The sequence below is a fragment of the Acomys russatus genome, chromosome 10 (genome assembly GCF_903995435.1).
Source record: "Acomys russatus chromosome 10, mAcoRus1.1, whole genome shotgun sequence".
Classification (NCBI taxonomy): Eukaryota; Metazoa; Chordata; class Mammalia; order Rodentia; family Muridae; genus Acomys; species Acomys russatus.
The window spans coordinates 578,520-595,031 of NC_067146.1; the positions used below are offsets into that span (position 1 = coordinate 578,520).

Consider the following 16,512-nt stretch of genomic DNA (forward strand, 5'->3'; position numbering starts at 1 on the left):
GATGACCTGAGTTTGATCCCCAAGACCCATATAGTGGGAGGAGAAAACTGACTCTTGAAAGCTGTTTGACATGCACTCTTGTGGCCTCTGCAGAAACTCAAAATAAGTAAGTGTGGTTAAATTTTAAATAAATAAATAAAGTGGAGGATTATTTTAAAAACATGAGGAGGAAAACAACTGGCATAGAGATTGCCTGTAGTACCAGCACTCAGATGTGTGTGTGTGTGTGTGTGTGTGTGTGTGTGTGTGTGTGTGTGTGTGTGTGTGTGTGTGTATGTGTGTGAGCAGCCTTTCTGTTGAGGCCCTGAAATCTGGTCTCAGTCCTGAAGGTTGAGAATGACTTTTCGAGAACAATTATAATAATCACAATAATAGATTAACAAACCTCAGTGAGCATAAAGGAATGTTCCTGATTCACCTGCATACAAGGTACTGGGCCTAACTTGAGAAGTGAACTCTATCCCCAGCTTCTTATAGATTCCTTAAATATAGTAAAGAGGAGTGAGGAATCCAGAACCCAGATTCCTTCTAACTGTGAATCTTTAGATAGCCTATTTTTCTTCCCCTTTGAAACTTCCCACCATTAAAGACAGTACAGTCATGCATTGCTTAACAACAGGGATATTTTCTAAGAAATGAGTCACTGGGCAGTTTCTTCTGGCACGCACCTCTCAGAGTACACTCACCTAAACCTGCATGGGGCAGGAGGTCACTCCCCACAGCCTCCTGATGCAAACAGGAAATGGGGCAAATGAAGATGTGTGTGTGTGAGGCTGTGGCTGGCAGAATGTGCATACTGTCTTACTGTAAGCTTTCCGTTCATAAACAGTAGTACACTCTAAAGTAACAGTAAAACACACAACATGATAAATACATAAAGCCATTGACTTTCATTATCAAATATTATGCATTTATATAATCGTGTTGTTGTATTCCTACGTACACCAGGTGTGTTCATACCAGCATCCCCACAAGCACATGAGTAGTTCTTCGTGTTACAATGTCTCGATGAACTCTTCGGTTTCTTTATTTTGTAAGATCTCCCTCGTATTCATAGTCCACTGCTGACGAGCCTGCCATGATGCAGCAGCACACGATATGGTCTTTCTGCATTAGGACTGGGTTGAACCTACCATTATTAGTGATTCAAGTCATGACACCACAAAGAGTTTGTCAGCAGAAAGCCACTAACCTCAAATGTTAGTTCTAGATCCTTTATCCTTAGAGATGGAAAACGATCTCCCCCTAACTTGAGGAGGCAAGGTGCCCCAGTAGTTAGAGTACTTGACTTGCAAGTGGGAGGATCAGAGTCCAAATTACTGCTCTACCATCAGTGCCATGCAGATGTGTGGCCCTACCATCAGTGCCATGCAGATGTGTGGCCCTTCCTGCAATCCCACCGCTAGGGAAGTGAGGTAGGGGATCCCTCAAGCAAGCTGGAAAATTAAACTACATGAACCAGTGACCTCTGGTTTCAAATAAGAAACTCTGTCTCAATATCAGGGGAGGCAATGATCAAAGAGGACATTAAGCCTGAGACTCTGGCCTCCCTGTGCACACACAAACATGTGTCGTGCATGACAACACAGGGAGAAGGGGAGGCAGAGAGAGAATTATTTTAGTTCTAATACAAAGGGCACGAAAATCTAATGGCACAGAAATAATTTTTCTTTTTCTTTTTTGAGACAGGGTTTCTCTGTGCAGTCTTGGCTGTCCTGGACTTCCTGTGTAGACCAGACTGGCCTCAAACCCACAGTGTTCTGCCTGCCTCAAACTCCCCCAGTGCTAAGATTACAGGAATGTGCCACTTCACCCGGTGTAATTTACCATTTTTTAAAAAATCATCACCAAATGCAAAAATAGAGATTTTACCAGTAGTAATAGTAGTATGTAAATATTTTATCTTAACTGGTTTATTCAATCACCTATACAGCCACTTCATCCACAGGACAAGAAATAAATATTAAAGTTCTAAGAAACAACGGGCCACCACCACAGTCCTCAGCCTCAATCCCACCGTTATCAAACAGAGTAAGTCTCACTTATAGTTGAAAGTTGTGTCAGTCAGCTCAGCCTACTGAAGCCACTTATTGCTACAACCCACTGTCAAATATTTTATCTGTCACTAAAGCCAGTCATCCAGACCATTAGAACTTTGCTTCATTACAAGCCTCTGACAGAAGCCAACGACCCGGGAGAAGCTGCATCCTGTTTGCTCTCTGCCTCATCATTCTGAGCGGGACTTCAAAGCCTCAGTTCTCTTCACAGCTCTCCTCCCACTTAGGGGCCCATTCCTACGGCTTTCTTCATCTGTATGGTACCCATTTTCACCTGAGTGAGTCACACAAGAGGCAAACCATTAACATCTGGGCCAAAAAAAAATCATGATGGTATTAGGAAATGTCAAGCCAGATAAATCATGAGAAAAGCATGGAAATTATCCAAGATACAGTATCTGTGCCTAATTGCCATTTTAGAATTCTCCCAATAATAAACACTATTAGAACTTGACTTATGCTACCTTGAGCCCCACCCCGTGGGAGAAAGCCAACCCCAGTAACTATTAACGATATTCTTCTGTGCTTGAAGACAGGCACCTAGCATAACTGGCATTAGAGAAGCTTCAGCCAGCAACTTAGGGAAATAGATGCAAAGACCCACAGCCAAACATTAGGCAGAACTCAGAGAATCCTGAGAAATAGGAGGAAGAAAGATTGAAGGAGCCAGAGGTGGGACTCCTAACAGAGGGAGCATGAGCTGTCTCTGATTCTGATGCCTGGCTTGGATACCTTGCTCATAACCAGGCTCCCTCGTCTAGCCTCAATAGGAGAAGATCCCTAGTCTTACTACAACTGCGTGTGCCAAGGCTGGTTGATATCCATGGGCAGCCTCCCCTTTTCTAAGGAGAGGTTCATAGGGAGAAGAGGGAAGGTGAGACAGAAGACTGGGAGAAGAGAATAGAGGGGAAGCTATGATTGGGATGTCAAGTAAATAAATAACATAATTAACTTTAAACACTTATAATCACTAGTTTGTCATTGTCTTAAATTCTTCTAACTGGTTTATGCATACAGGAAGAAAAACAGCATGGCAAGTTTCTTGAATGTTTTTTGCATGCCATTGCTCTCTGTAGACAGGTGTATGTCTAGATGACGTATCCGGCTGTTTGATAAATTATTTTTAATTAATTTGACTGGAATTGTATTAGAACTTGTCACACATATTTCATACTTACCTTGAACTTACTATAAAGCTCAGGATAATCTTGATCTTCTGGGCCGCTTCTGGGCGTTACAGACTACACATAACGTCATGCCATTTATGCAATGCTAAGGACTGAGCACAGGGCTTTGCACACACAAGCACTTTATCAGCTGAGCTATTTCCGCAACCCCAGTGAATTCTGGGGGAAAAAGTGAAAGTGTAATGATTTTCATCCCCGACTGTTGATGGTTATAGACATTGTAAGAGATAGGTGTATCAGGGACCAAAACTCACGCACACTTCTGAATACAGAAGCTGTCCGTTGATGCTCCAGCCTCTAGTGGTTATTCTCACTGACATAGAAAGAAAAACTAGTCTCATTTATTATAATAATTATGCATGTCTTCACTAATATGTACTGAGCACCTATTATGTGCCAATAGATAACAGGATAGGCACAAACTTCTATGCTTATGAAGCTTCTATTATAGTGAGGGAATAAACAGTAGGCAATGCAGATAAGTACAATAGATTGTGATAATTTTAGGGGAAAACAGGATAAGCAGTATGGAGCACTGCAGTTTAGATAAGGTAGCAATGGAAACACCTGAAAGAAGTGAAGAAGTAAGGAGGAGGACTTTCCAAGTACCAAAAGCACAGATGTGAAAAATATGCCTGACGTAGTCAAGGAACATCAAGGAAGCAAACAGGCCAGCGAAGTGTAAGAAGGATTTGGGTTGGACACGGTCAAGACATTGTGTGCATGCACAAAACTACACTAAATTAAAAGAACAAATTAAGAATATTCTCAAAAAAAAAAAAAAAAGATTATTCTCTTCCAAAGTCTGAGAAGACAGTTGGGTATAAGAAGATGACTTCAGATTTAAGCATTTCCTTTTCCCCTCAGAGTTGTGCTTGAAGTGGAAAGCAAACAGAGTTACAAAAGAGCTGTGGCATGACACAATTTGTATTTTTCAGGGATCATACGTTGAACACAAACTAAAGGCAAAAGGACAGTAAAAGCTGTAGAACCAGTTAGGAGGCAATTGTAACAATACAGTCATGTGATAACAGTGGCTTGCACCAGACCATAGCTGGGAAGGTAGTGCATTTCAGCAGAATTGCAGATACTCTTGGAAGGCGGACAGCTGTAACTCTAACCCTAATGTGTTCAAACCTTTGCGACGCAATTTGACTGTCAATAGATGGAAGGAGCAACATGGCTTCCCATGGAACCAGAACCCAGAAGCATGTCACGTACAAATGGTTAGCTCTAAGTTAAGTGATGTGGCACCACAGTTGCTGAGTGATTGGACACAGACTGTAAATTACTTTGACCAAAGCAACTGAAAGATGAAGATGTCACGCACCAACACAAAGCTAACAGAAAGTATTAACAGGAGGAATTATGTTAGGTAAGAGATTCACAGGATACCAAGAGTTTCGATTTTGATATAGATTTGAAATAGACAGTCACGGATAGGTAAAGAAGAGATATGCATGTATTGATCAGAGATATTTCTTATGAAAACCGGGCCACTCGGATCCATTTTTCAGATACAACACGTGAGACAGAGACACTCGAACAGCTGATATTTGGAAGAGTTTCTTTCCATTAAAAAACACAGCAATGTATGAGTCATTGGAGAGGGCAAGGGAAGAAGCTAAACAACACACAAGGTGATTACATAGTCAATATCCATTCTCTTTGGTCCTGTTTGGTGTAGACTGAACCACAAAGCTTGTCTCACCCCCAAATATGGGAACCGTAATATTATCTTCCTGCATCAGATGGTCATTACCGCAGATCCTCTCAAGGAAGTATATGGGGAAATCGTCTAAACAATTCCTTTGGGTAAAGCAGCTCCCACAAATCAAAGGCAAAGGCCAGCAGTGAACTGATGGTGGCGATGAGTGCATGAACTTTGTGTAGGGCACTGGGAGAGGAAGGAAGAGAATGTACAAAGGACAACCGAACCTTTATACCATACAGTTTTGCCTGACACTCACAGTGGGTTCCCTCCATCTCCTCATAGCTTTCCCTCATGATTCTGGTTGGATGAAATTCCTAGAGAAACTTACAAACAGTTTTAATGAAAAACAAATATAAACATCTTCTACTCTGATGTTGCATGTAAGACAAAAACTAGTATAATCCATCCTCAGATGTTCATCTCTCAGAGGTGCAAGACTTTAATTCTATTCTCTTATAAGCCATGCAATTATACTTGCCTGTGTACAACAGATAAAGCTTTAAAAGCCCCAAGAGATAGCTCAGGGGTCCCATGAATGTAGTACATAGTCCCTATAGCCTCTTTTATACATGATGATCATGGCCAGTTATTCCTACCCTAAGGCATCTGTTTCCTCGTGTCTTGGTCTTCTGGGACCAGGAACATAAAATAACTAGGTAGAAGCTGTAACATTTTTAGGATTCTTTTTGTGTCACTTTTTGGTAGGGTTCTTGATCCTGGAAAACAAGACCTCGGTGCCCACTAACTCTAAAACTACATGGCTAGGTTCTCTGGATAGCTCTCTTAGAGATGTGATCGACAAAAATCACTCCCAGAAGCTTCCTAGACCATGGATTCTATGTGCTGAGGATAGTGTGCAAATTAGTGGCTGTTATCATAGGGTGAATTTTGCCATTTTAAGTAAAAGCACCCTGACACCCCTCCAAGAGTCATCGCAAAGCCAGTATATCTGCTGCAAGTACAAATATTTCTTGTGCTCCAAGGGTGGACAGATGACGAGGTCATGGCTCTGACGGTGCTAGAGAGTATGGCAAATAGAAAGAAAATAGTGTAGGGCTTGGAAAGTGTAGCGCAAAACCCAGGTAAAAAAGCCAAAAAGCTTCTATGCCTGTCATATTAAAAAAAATAGAAAAAGCTCTCCTCACATGTGATTGTAAGTCTGAGATTACAAAGCAGGAATCCACACAGTGAGTGGCTGAGTTGTGGTAGCATGTTAACTCTCTGAAAGACTTGGAACAGCAATCTGGGGGCAGCAGAACCCAGAAAACTGAGATGAACACATGTGGTTATTATATACCAATAAAGCTAGCAATATAGACCGCTAACTTCTTCCAGGTCTTCCCAGGAAACAGAAGCAGCTCTTCCTCACAGTCCTAGAAGACAGACCAGTGTTTCTCTGCTGATCCTACAATGGACTCCTTACAAAGGACTGGCGAGCCTGCTGACAGCCAGGCTTCAGCTCCTTTCATTGCTGATTCGAGTCACAGCAGGTCCATGAGGGCGAGGCACAAACTGTAACCCATGAGGAGGCGTGCTCCACACCACACTCCCGAGGAGGACTGCTGAATCAAAGGGTGTAATTTCGTATTGCCAAACTTGCCTCTGTACGGATTGTATTGTACCAGCTTGTACTCTCGTCAGCAATGTATAAGAGCTTCCTTGACAACTTAGCAAAAGAAAATCTGGCCAGTGTTTACAAATGAGTAGTTTTTAAGTGATATGACTGTTGTCTTTTAATATTTATATGACTCCAGTTATAAAATATATTTAAATAAATTTCTTTTTGCTTCTTTCCCTTTCTGTGAATTTCACATTCAGGGTCTTTGTTTGTTTCCCCTTATTTTTGCTCATTTTCCTTTTGTTTCTAATAGTTGTCTATATGTTGAAGATTAAAAGTTTTTATAATGCAGATGGAAGTGATTCTCCCAACTTGATATTTTGTACTTTTCATACATTTTTGCTACGCAAATATTTTTTACTTTGTGTGCATTGGTGTTCTGCCTGCATGTACATCTGTGTGAGGTTGTCAGATTCCCAGAAACAGGAATTACAAACAGTTGTGTGCTGCCATGTGGATGCTGGAGAATCAACCAGAGTCCTTTGGAAGAACAGCCAGTGCTCTTGACCACTGAGCCTATCTCTCCAATCTGGCAATCATGTGTCATTTCTGGCATTAAAATCTCTGATATATTTTGAGTTTATATGGTTTGAGATGAGGCAACATTTTTTTTTCCAGATAGCTATCTTGTTATCTAAACTTCAGCAACAGAATTTTCCTCTGATTTTAAAATGGAGTTTTAGCTACACTGAATTTACACTGAATTATATGTATATAAATTTGCTGTCCCAAACCTTGTATTCTAGGGGTTTATATTTATGCATTTTTTAAAATTGTGAAGCTATACTCTATTTTAAGATAAGAGATAGCCTATTTAGTTTCACTTTCTCCTTCTAAGCTTCATTCAACGTCCTTAATAAACTTTGACTGTGTCCATATTCTTATACAGGTTTATTTGATATTTCTGTAATATTATGTTAAGTGAACAAGTTCTCCTAAGGATACTTACAGTGCCAAATGTTCCTATCAAGGCACAGAGAATAGGATTCCATTAATCCATGTTGTATTGGGTGTTTTAAGTTTTCTTTTATATAGATTTTATACATTTCATGTAAGTTTTATTTCTGGGTATTTGTTCTTATGGCAAAAAAAGAATATCTTCCTTTATTCTGTATTTTAACTAGTAGTTACCTGTGTATTAGATCTTATTTCTGTGTATTTACTTTGAACCTTAAAGCCTTACTAAATTATTTTTGTTCTATGGTAGTTTTTGCGACATGTTTCTTTCTTTGTGTGGAAGGGGCACATGAGTGTCAGGGCAAACATGTGAAAGTCAGAAGTCATGTTATAGGAATCAGGTCATTTTCTTCTTCCACCATGTGGATCCTGGGAATTGAACTCGGAGCATCAGGCTTGGCAGCGGGCTCACCTACCAACTGTCCCGATGTTCTGCAGTGATGTTCATGTCGTTTCAGGTCCTTTGACTTTATATCTTAATATAAATATATGCTCATATTATACTTATATAATGCACAAATATTCCTTTCTGGGCTGCAGAGATGGCTGAGCAATTAAGAGCACCTGGTTTTAGTGCCCCCACCTACATGGTGATTCACAACCATCCTTAACTTCACTTCCAGGAAAACCGAGGACCTTCTGACCTCTTGGGCAGCAGGCATGCACATGTTGGATGTACATATGCACAGGCAAAACACCCACATACATTAAATAAATAAATACACTTAAAAATTTTTTCCTTTACCATTCTGTTGCCTATAATCTAATTTTTCCCCAACTTAGGAATTTTCACTAAAATAAAAAATATAGCAGTTATGATCATTCTTAACTTTTTTTTTGAACTTTCTAAGACTGTCTCTAGATTCAATAAATATGCTGTGAGTTTCCAGATGACACAAATATGTCATATTACTAAATGTGTCTTGTGTTTATCAAAACAGTATTAAAGCTTTTTCAATAGTGTCCTAGGATATTTTGTGATGATCACACAGATTTTCTTAGGATTTGTCCAGATAGTAAACTGAAGTGATGACTGTCATGAAAATATTTTCACTGTTATTGACATTTCTGTCTTTGGCTTAAGAAAGCAGAGTTTCTCTGTTTCACGTAACTGAATAATATATGCAGACCATATAACTACATTAAGGAAATCAGAAATGTATAGAAATATTTCCTTAAGTTATTCATTTCTTTGTTTATTTACTCACTTATTGTCTTGTTACTTTCAAGCCATATCTCACTCTATCCCAGGCTGACCTGGAACTCATTATATAGTCCAGGCTGCCCTTGAGCTAATAGCAATCCTGCTGCCTCAGCCTCCTGTATACTAAGATTTCAAGCCACATTAGGCTTCTTAAAATCTAGAGAGATAGTATTTTACAGGATAAAATATAGGAAATAAATTAAATCATTTATAAGAAATAAACATAGCTTTAAATTTTTAGGCAGCATTTATATTAGATATCAACCACCTGGACATTATAATGAAACGGCTTCATTTTTGTTCTGAGACTGGAATGTTAATGTGCCAGTGCACTGTTAAGTAGTCCTTTCCCCCGTGGCTTGCAATGCTTTGCCTATCATATGTGCTTTTCCGCTTATGTGTTGTCTGGTAGGGATGGTCATTCTGTGCTGAAAACTCGAACTCAGGGCCTCGTGCGTATGAAGCAAGCACTCTAACTCTGAGCCACATCCCCAGCCTGAGCTGTTTTAAGTACTGTAGCAGTCAATAATTACATTTCTACTACTCACTAATGAACATCAACAAAACTAGGTAGCAATTTCCACTTTGTTATGGTATTTAAAAGTCAAGCATACAAAGGCCGGAGAGATGGGCCAACATTTTAGAGCACTTGTTGCTTGTGAAGAGGGCCTGCATTTGATTCCCAGCATCCACACGATATCTCACAATCACTTATAACTCTAGTTCCAGGAAATCTGATACCTTCTTCTAGTGTTTACATACATTCAGGCAAGACATTCATATAAATAAATAGTCAGGTATATAACATATCTAAGGTAATAATCTAGCCTCATTCATTATAAAACTATATACTCAGTAAGTGAGCACCACTAATGTCATCAATATAACATATGCAAAATATTGATCTGTGAACAAAGGTTAATGATAATAACAAATTATCATTACATATTCTTGTGTGCAGCAAACTTTTCTTCTTATGTATTTTCCTGAGTGTTCAAGCTTCAAAGGAACTTGTCCCTGTGGGGAGGTCATTCAGGTTCTGGGCTTCTCTTGGCTAATGATGTGAAAACCAAAAGGAACCAAAAAAGTCTTATATAGAGCACTTTGCAGAGGAAGACTGGGTCAGTAACAAAGGCAAGAACCGGCTTCTCATGTAGATGTGATATGAAATACCTAATAGCAGATGATGCACAGTTGCTTAGCAACACACTAATGTATAAAAAAAGGATGGAAAGACATGACACAATAGTATACTCACTCTCACCTCTACATTTATTGTACATTCCTCAAATAGAAAGGTAAATGAAAGTCTGACTTCTAGAAAGCAAGGCAGTGACCTAATGAAAGGGTTACAGCTTAAACCTAGGCATTAAGTCCCAGGCAGTCCACACATAAATGTGCAGGCAAACATATGTGTGCCATAGCTGCTTTTCAGCGAGGCAGTCCATCTCTTTAAGTGCTTGTAAGCACTGCAGAGGGCACATGGAAGAGCATGAATCACTCATCCCTACAAGAAGTCAATATCTCCTAGGGAGGACACAGCCTACAAATAACAGTACCATGAGGTAGAATTCAGGTCACACCTGGAGAATACCAATGTAGGTGTCCCCAAAAGTGGGAAAGATCAAAGTGTGGGGAGCATGCAAAACGGCTTCAATGGGGAAGTAGCATGTGGACCAACCGTAGAAAGCCAAAGAAAAATGAAAAATGTTGGCTAGGATTCTGACAGGCTCATGTGATGGGGAAACCCTTCCCAGGATCAGACAGGAAGCTTCAGGTTGACTCATCACAATGACAATCCAAATATCACTGAAACCTAAAATTGTCCTAGAAGCTGATACCAGGTTGTAGAGGCACCTGAATGTCAAGGTCAGAGGCCTGGGTTTTGTCTGATAGACACCAAGAGATGCTTAGGGATTCTTGAAATAGATCAAAGTTATGTCTTCCAGAGATTAGTTTGGTAAAGGTAGTCATCTTAGTCCAGTTAATATTGCAATAATAAAATGCCCAAGGCTAGGTTGTTTTCCTTTCTTAATTGATATTTTATTGGTTGTATTGAGATACACTTACATTTCAGTTCATACATAATTATTGATACACACACTGAAAACAATCTAAAACGCCATGTGTTCTTTTAAAACAAGATTTTTTAACAACTTTCCAGTTTCCAACATAGAAACAATTCAGCACCGGGAAGTCTAGACAGGAGGCTATCCTCTACTCCATAATAGGTCTGCCTGACTGAGCTACATGAGGCCTTACCTCAAAAGGTCTGTATAGGGGGGCTGTAGAGATGGCTCAATGATTAAGAACACTTGCAGCTCTTGCAGAGGACCCACATTGATGACTGGAACCCACATGGGAACCCACATGGGTTCCAGTTCTCTGGTTTCAGCAGATACTGAGCAAATGGCGCACAGACATACATGTGAGCAAAACACTCATATACATAAAAATAAAGAAAACTTTTTAAAGTGTATATATATGTATATCTTTTAAGTCAATTTTAAAATTATATTATTTATTAATAACTTCAAATTCTGGTAAGCTATTACTTAAGTCCACCAAGTAACAATTATATATGGTGCTATGGAGCTAGTAGGGAAACAAAGAAAGAACGTGTGTGTGTGTGTGTGTGTGTGTGTGTGTGTGTGTGTGTGTGTGTGTGTGTATGGCTATGTGCACAAATGTCAGTCTGGAAAATCCAAAAACAGAGATCTATCTTCTAATGCAAAGGAGTTGGGAGGAGCAGTCACAAAGAGAAAGTAAAACTGTCTGAGATCTGAACTTGAGAGATGTCAGTTTGCACTGCTCCAGGGACAATTGAGTGTAGCAAAGGTTTGAAAAGAATTAAGAGAAGCAGAGATTCAGTGTGCAGTTCCTCACCAAGCCAGGAGACTTTTTCTTCCTAAACCAAAGTTCCAGAACAACATAGAAGATCTGTCCATATCAAAAACTTCAGTACATCCATACACCAACACAAAGGGAATAAATATGACTCACAACCTTAAGAGAAAAGATTCACAAATCAGCCATTGTAGAAAACTCCAACAATAAACAGATCCAAGACTCGGGGATTTCAGAGGGATCTACAAAGGTCATTTGGGAACATAAACCTTCAAGATGGAACACACTGCTGCACCCAAGCACAAATTATATGGGGGTCTGTCTATAGAAGTCAGATCAGGGAGTGTCTTAGCTCTGTCTCCAATGCCAGCAAGAAATCCCCATGGCAAATGGCTAAACTATTGAGAAGTCATAATAAGGACAGGACAGTTCACAGGGTGTGTCCAGAGGAATAAAGAAAGTTCTAAGCATCTTCTTCAGTCTGACTCAGCACATGAAACAGCACATGGTGTGTCAGGGTCTCTTTAAGCAGTTCCCAGGGAATCATTTTAACCTCCAAGAGATGCATGCATCACAGGAAATGTCAAGGCTTACAGGTCCTTTGGAGATATCAAGTCCCAGAGGTGGCATGGTTCACATCAGTGACACTACGTCATTTTGAGAATCTTGAAGCCTGTTTATTGCACTGAGGTTATTCATATGTCACTACACTTAGTAAACTGGGAATAAATATCAAATGTAACAACGGCAAAAAGTGAAGCCATGTCCGTTGCTCTAGGGCCTTCTCTCCCACTGTCCAAGGGTTATCAACTGCCATGCAGGTTGCCCCATATCTTCAGCAGCAGCCCCTCCTCATCACCACTCTCAACCCAGGGTTGCTGAGGAGTATAACAATGGGGTGTATCACTGTGGACAGATGAATCGCCACCTGCCACATCCAGTACCTGAATCCCTGAAATGGTATATTGCTGGCAGAACTGAGTACCAGTGTCAGAAAACAGGAGATGAAAAGAATAATAAAGGAGAGGAGAAGAAGAAGAGCTTTGATGTGGGCCTGTGCCCAAATATCCTGATGTTTTGAAAAGGTCAAGAGAGTCTTTTTCATGTGTCTTACCAATGATATGAGGAGCAGACTCATAAAAATATTAAAGATAATTGTGGGGATTGTCCACATAATTATTTTTGTAGAAATGAAGTAGAATTTCTCAAGTGAGTTTCTTAAGCTATTCCCAGTGACATTCCAAGGTTGCTGGCCACTCCTTACATAGTTCTGATATATCATATGATTGCCTATGAAACACAGGATACTAGTTAAGCTTGACATCCCCACAGCGCTGAGCAACATCCATGGTACCCACCCAGGCACCCTGTACTTTAACCAGACAAAGACAGGATGGGTTAAGGTTGCAATCTTCACACAATAGAAGAAACCTAGCAAGGAGCAGAACCAGATGGTGGCAGCAGTCAGGAAGTCCCCCATTAAATTTAGGAGCTGCATTACAGAGTTGTATGGGAAGCTTGTTGGATTCAGGAAAACATAAATATTCTTACCTATCACCACCCATTGGAGACAGAAGCGAGAAGCTGCTAGACTGATCAGTAGCTTATTATGAGCTGACAGTGTTCTCCGGAGCAACCATTTCATGCCCAGTGCTATAGTGATAAGTCCATTGCCTATCACTGCCACCACGCACAAGAGGACTAAAATGATAAATAAAGTGATGATTGTCTTATCAGTAGTCTGACAGCCCAGAACTGCATGACCTGTGTTCATTTCTTCGGTGGACGTGATGGGTCCCATTAAAGGGCTAGCTGTTGCCCTAAGAAGTCTCTCCAATATGTTGGTCTCTCTGCAAGTCCTAAGTAGAGAGCTGAGCATGCAGGTACTCTGAGCAGGATAACAAGGTTCCTTCTCTTCAGAATAGATGCAAATATTGTCAAGGCTAACTTTCCAAAGTCCCCCTCCCTGCCTGTGAATTTGCCTGCTCTCTTTCCTATCCCCTACCCATTGTCAGCATCAGTGTGCACTCAGGCCCTTGCATATGGTGTCTCTTACTTAGGCAGTCACATTTCCCTAAACTGACACCTAGGACCACACACCTGGGGCTGCTTGACAATAAAACCCACAGGGCAGGCAGCCTACTGCACATCAGAGCTCATGTCCAAGACAGGACTGAGAGGTGATTGCTAGGTTCTAGATGTTGTTCTAGATGCACCTAAAATACTTAATTCCTACAGCAACCCTATGAAATTGGCACAGTAAGAACATCCCTCTGACAGAGAGACAGAAATAGATCCAAACCTCTCCCGAGAGAGCTTAGCTCAAGGTCTAATCAGTTGTGGATTCGGCATCACCGAATAGGTTGGAAGAAGCAATTACACAGAATGGCGCAGAAAATCTCTCTCAAAAATTTAGAAAATGAAAAAAAAAAATAGAAAATGTTTGGTTAGCAGGGACTTTCACAACGACATCTCACCAAGACACTAATAAACTAATGGGATAAGCAGTGAGAGCCGTAGCCTAGACACAGGCTTCAAGCCAAGCCCCACTCCTCCGTGTGAGCATTCGAGCATGCCCATGAGCCCTGCAGTTTCCCTATGTCCAGCTCTACAATGTGAAAAGTGCTTGTTTTAATGCACAGACTTTCGTTGGAGTCTGGGTTTGGCTGCATAAAGACATCAAGGTTAATTTCATAGATGAAAGAAATGAAGAAAGAAAAGAAATGAAGCCTCATGTTACAGATGAAGCCTCGTGTTTAAATTACATTTAAGCCACGGCAGAAGACCAAAAGCCACACTAAAGCCAAGACGTAATTTCTACCTCTATTTGCTTCAGCCTTAGCAACTCTGGATTCTGTCTAGATCCGTCTGTCTCTGCTGATTAAAGTCATGGGGCTGGCTAGATGGTGCAGCGGATCCAAGTGCTTGTCAGGCAACAAGCCTGAGGACCTGATTATCTAGCCTGGAGACCACACAAAGGTGGAAGGAAACAACCAGCTCCACAAAGGTGTCCTCGGGCTTCCACATGAACACCTTGTTGAGACCATGGGAGCACACACGCACAGGAGCACACATGCACACACAAATAAAAAAATAGTAAAAAAAAAAAAAAAAAAAGAAGAAGAAGAAGCAATTGCAAGGTCTGGGGAAATGGCTCACTAAGTGCTTGCTACACTAGTATGAAACTCTTGAGTTTATCTCCCCAGCAATCATGGAAAACTCCAGGCATGACTGAGAAGCTGTAATTCCGGTGCTGGCCACCAGCCGAATGGGGGTCGGGTGAGCTCCAGGTTCGCTCTTTTGTGTCCTGGTTTCTTTGGCTGACTGTTGACTGTTTTTTACTGGAACCTGGAGAACTGGGTCTTTGAACTCTGGAGTTTGGGCAGCCAAAAACCTTACAGTATGGAAAATTCCTATCTCTTCCTTCTACCTCCTACACCATCGATGGCTCATAAGATTAAGGATGTGTAATTAACCTCAATTGATTTAACAACTATTTGTGAGCATCTCCTAGTCCGTAATAATGCTATGAAAAGCACTGGGTTATAACACCAAATTAGTTGCTGTCAAAGTGCCTTCATGCACAAAGCATAAGCCACTAATATTTACTGGGCATATATTATGTGTATATTAAATCCATTCAAAATAGTGAGTAGTCCTTTTAATTTAAATACATAATTATTTTATGTTGTATTTTTAATATTTACTTCCTTTATTTCATGTAGGAGTGTTTTGTATAAGTGTGTGTGTGTGTGTGTGTCTGTGTGTGTGTGTCTGTGTGTCTGTGTGTGTCTCTGTGTCTGTGCATGCCTGCAGCCCACAAAAGTCAGAGGACAGCATCAGATCCCTTGAACTCAGAGTTACAAATGGTTGTGAGCTACTGAATGGATTCTAGGAACAGAACTTTGGTCTTCGGCAAGAGCAGTATGTGCTTTTAACCATGGAGTCATCTCTTCAGCCTCATAATCTCTGATGATTTTCGTACTGCTTATGCTTGTGATATTTTGCTTTTTCTTATTTAGATTTGGCTTTCAGGTATACACAAAATCTGATCATTTAAATTTATTCATTGTTTTTATAAGTATAAATATAAAAGTGGTTTGATGGGAAACTGGAACAGATGTTCTGAATAGAAATGTTCAACTCAGTGCTCTGCATCAGAAAGATTAAAAGAAGAAATAGCTCCCTGCATGCTGTGGTAGCACCCTTGTAACTCTATTTTCTTTAGGGTTTTTAAACACCTTTACTTCCCTTTCAACCCCTCTGCCCTACGTAAGAGAGAAAGAGGTTAGAAGGGACAGAGGACATAGGCCTCTTTAGACTTAGTTCTGGCTGGTTAGGGTTGTCGGTTCTTTGGGAAAATACTAATCTCAGTTGTCAGGCTAGCCAACAGTCCAGCAACAGCAAATGGCAAATGCAGCAGAACAAACAAGCAGCCTTCTTCTTTCTCCATCTGTCTCCTCGAAACTTTCTTGAAGTGTCCTCCTCTGTTGGAGCTCCTTTTTCTCTCCCTGGGCTCTGATATTTATACCCTCTCCAACTCCTCAGAATTCAACTATCTCCAGCTGGTGAAGACCACACCCCTCTCCAAAACAAAACCTGTTTATATAACATAACTGAGTTTTAAAAGAAACCAAAACTTCCTCTATATGCTATCTTTTAAATGCTATGTATCATCCTGTTCATCTCAGGAACTCTGAGAGCAGTTAAGCAGTGCTGGTGACATGATTTATCAAGTAAAGGCACTTGCTGCCAAGCCTAATGTCCTGAGGTACAACCCCAAGACCCATATAGTGGAAGGAGAGAACCTGCTTCCGAAAGCTGTCCTCTGAATGCCTACTGTGTCAGGTGACCCTCACCCTTAACACATGCACACCACAAATAATTGTTAAAAAGTAGTGCAGCAACATTGGGCATGCATAAAATGC

General features: G+C 40.6%; 1 protein-coding gene across 1 annotated transcript; it reads right to left on the reverse strand.

Moving 5' to 3' along the window:
- Positions 1-12,364: 12,364 nt before the first annotated feature.
- Tas2r60 (taste 2 receptor member 60) lies at positions 12,365-13,453 on the reverse strand. The gene has a single exon (XM_051151632.1). It carries the CDS (start codon positions 13,383-13,385, stop codon positions 12,420-12,422), a length of 966 nt encoding a protein of 321 aa, XP_051007589.1. The 5' UTR covers positions 13,386-13,453; the 3' UTR covers positions 12,365-12,419.
- Between the last annotated feature and the right edge of the window lie 3,059 nt (positions 13,454-16,512).

Coding starts and splice junctions, on each gene's coding strand:
- Tas2r60 (XM_051151632.1), bottom strand. CDS start 13,385: ATGGGACCCATCACGTCCACCGAAGAAATGAACACAGGTCATGCAGTT.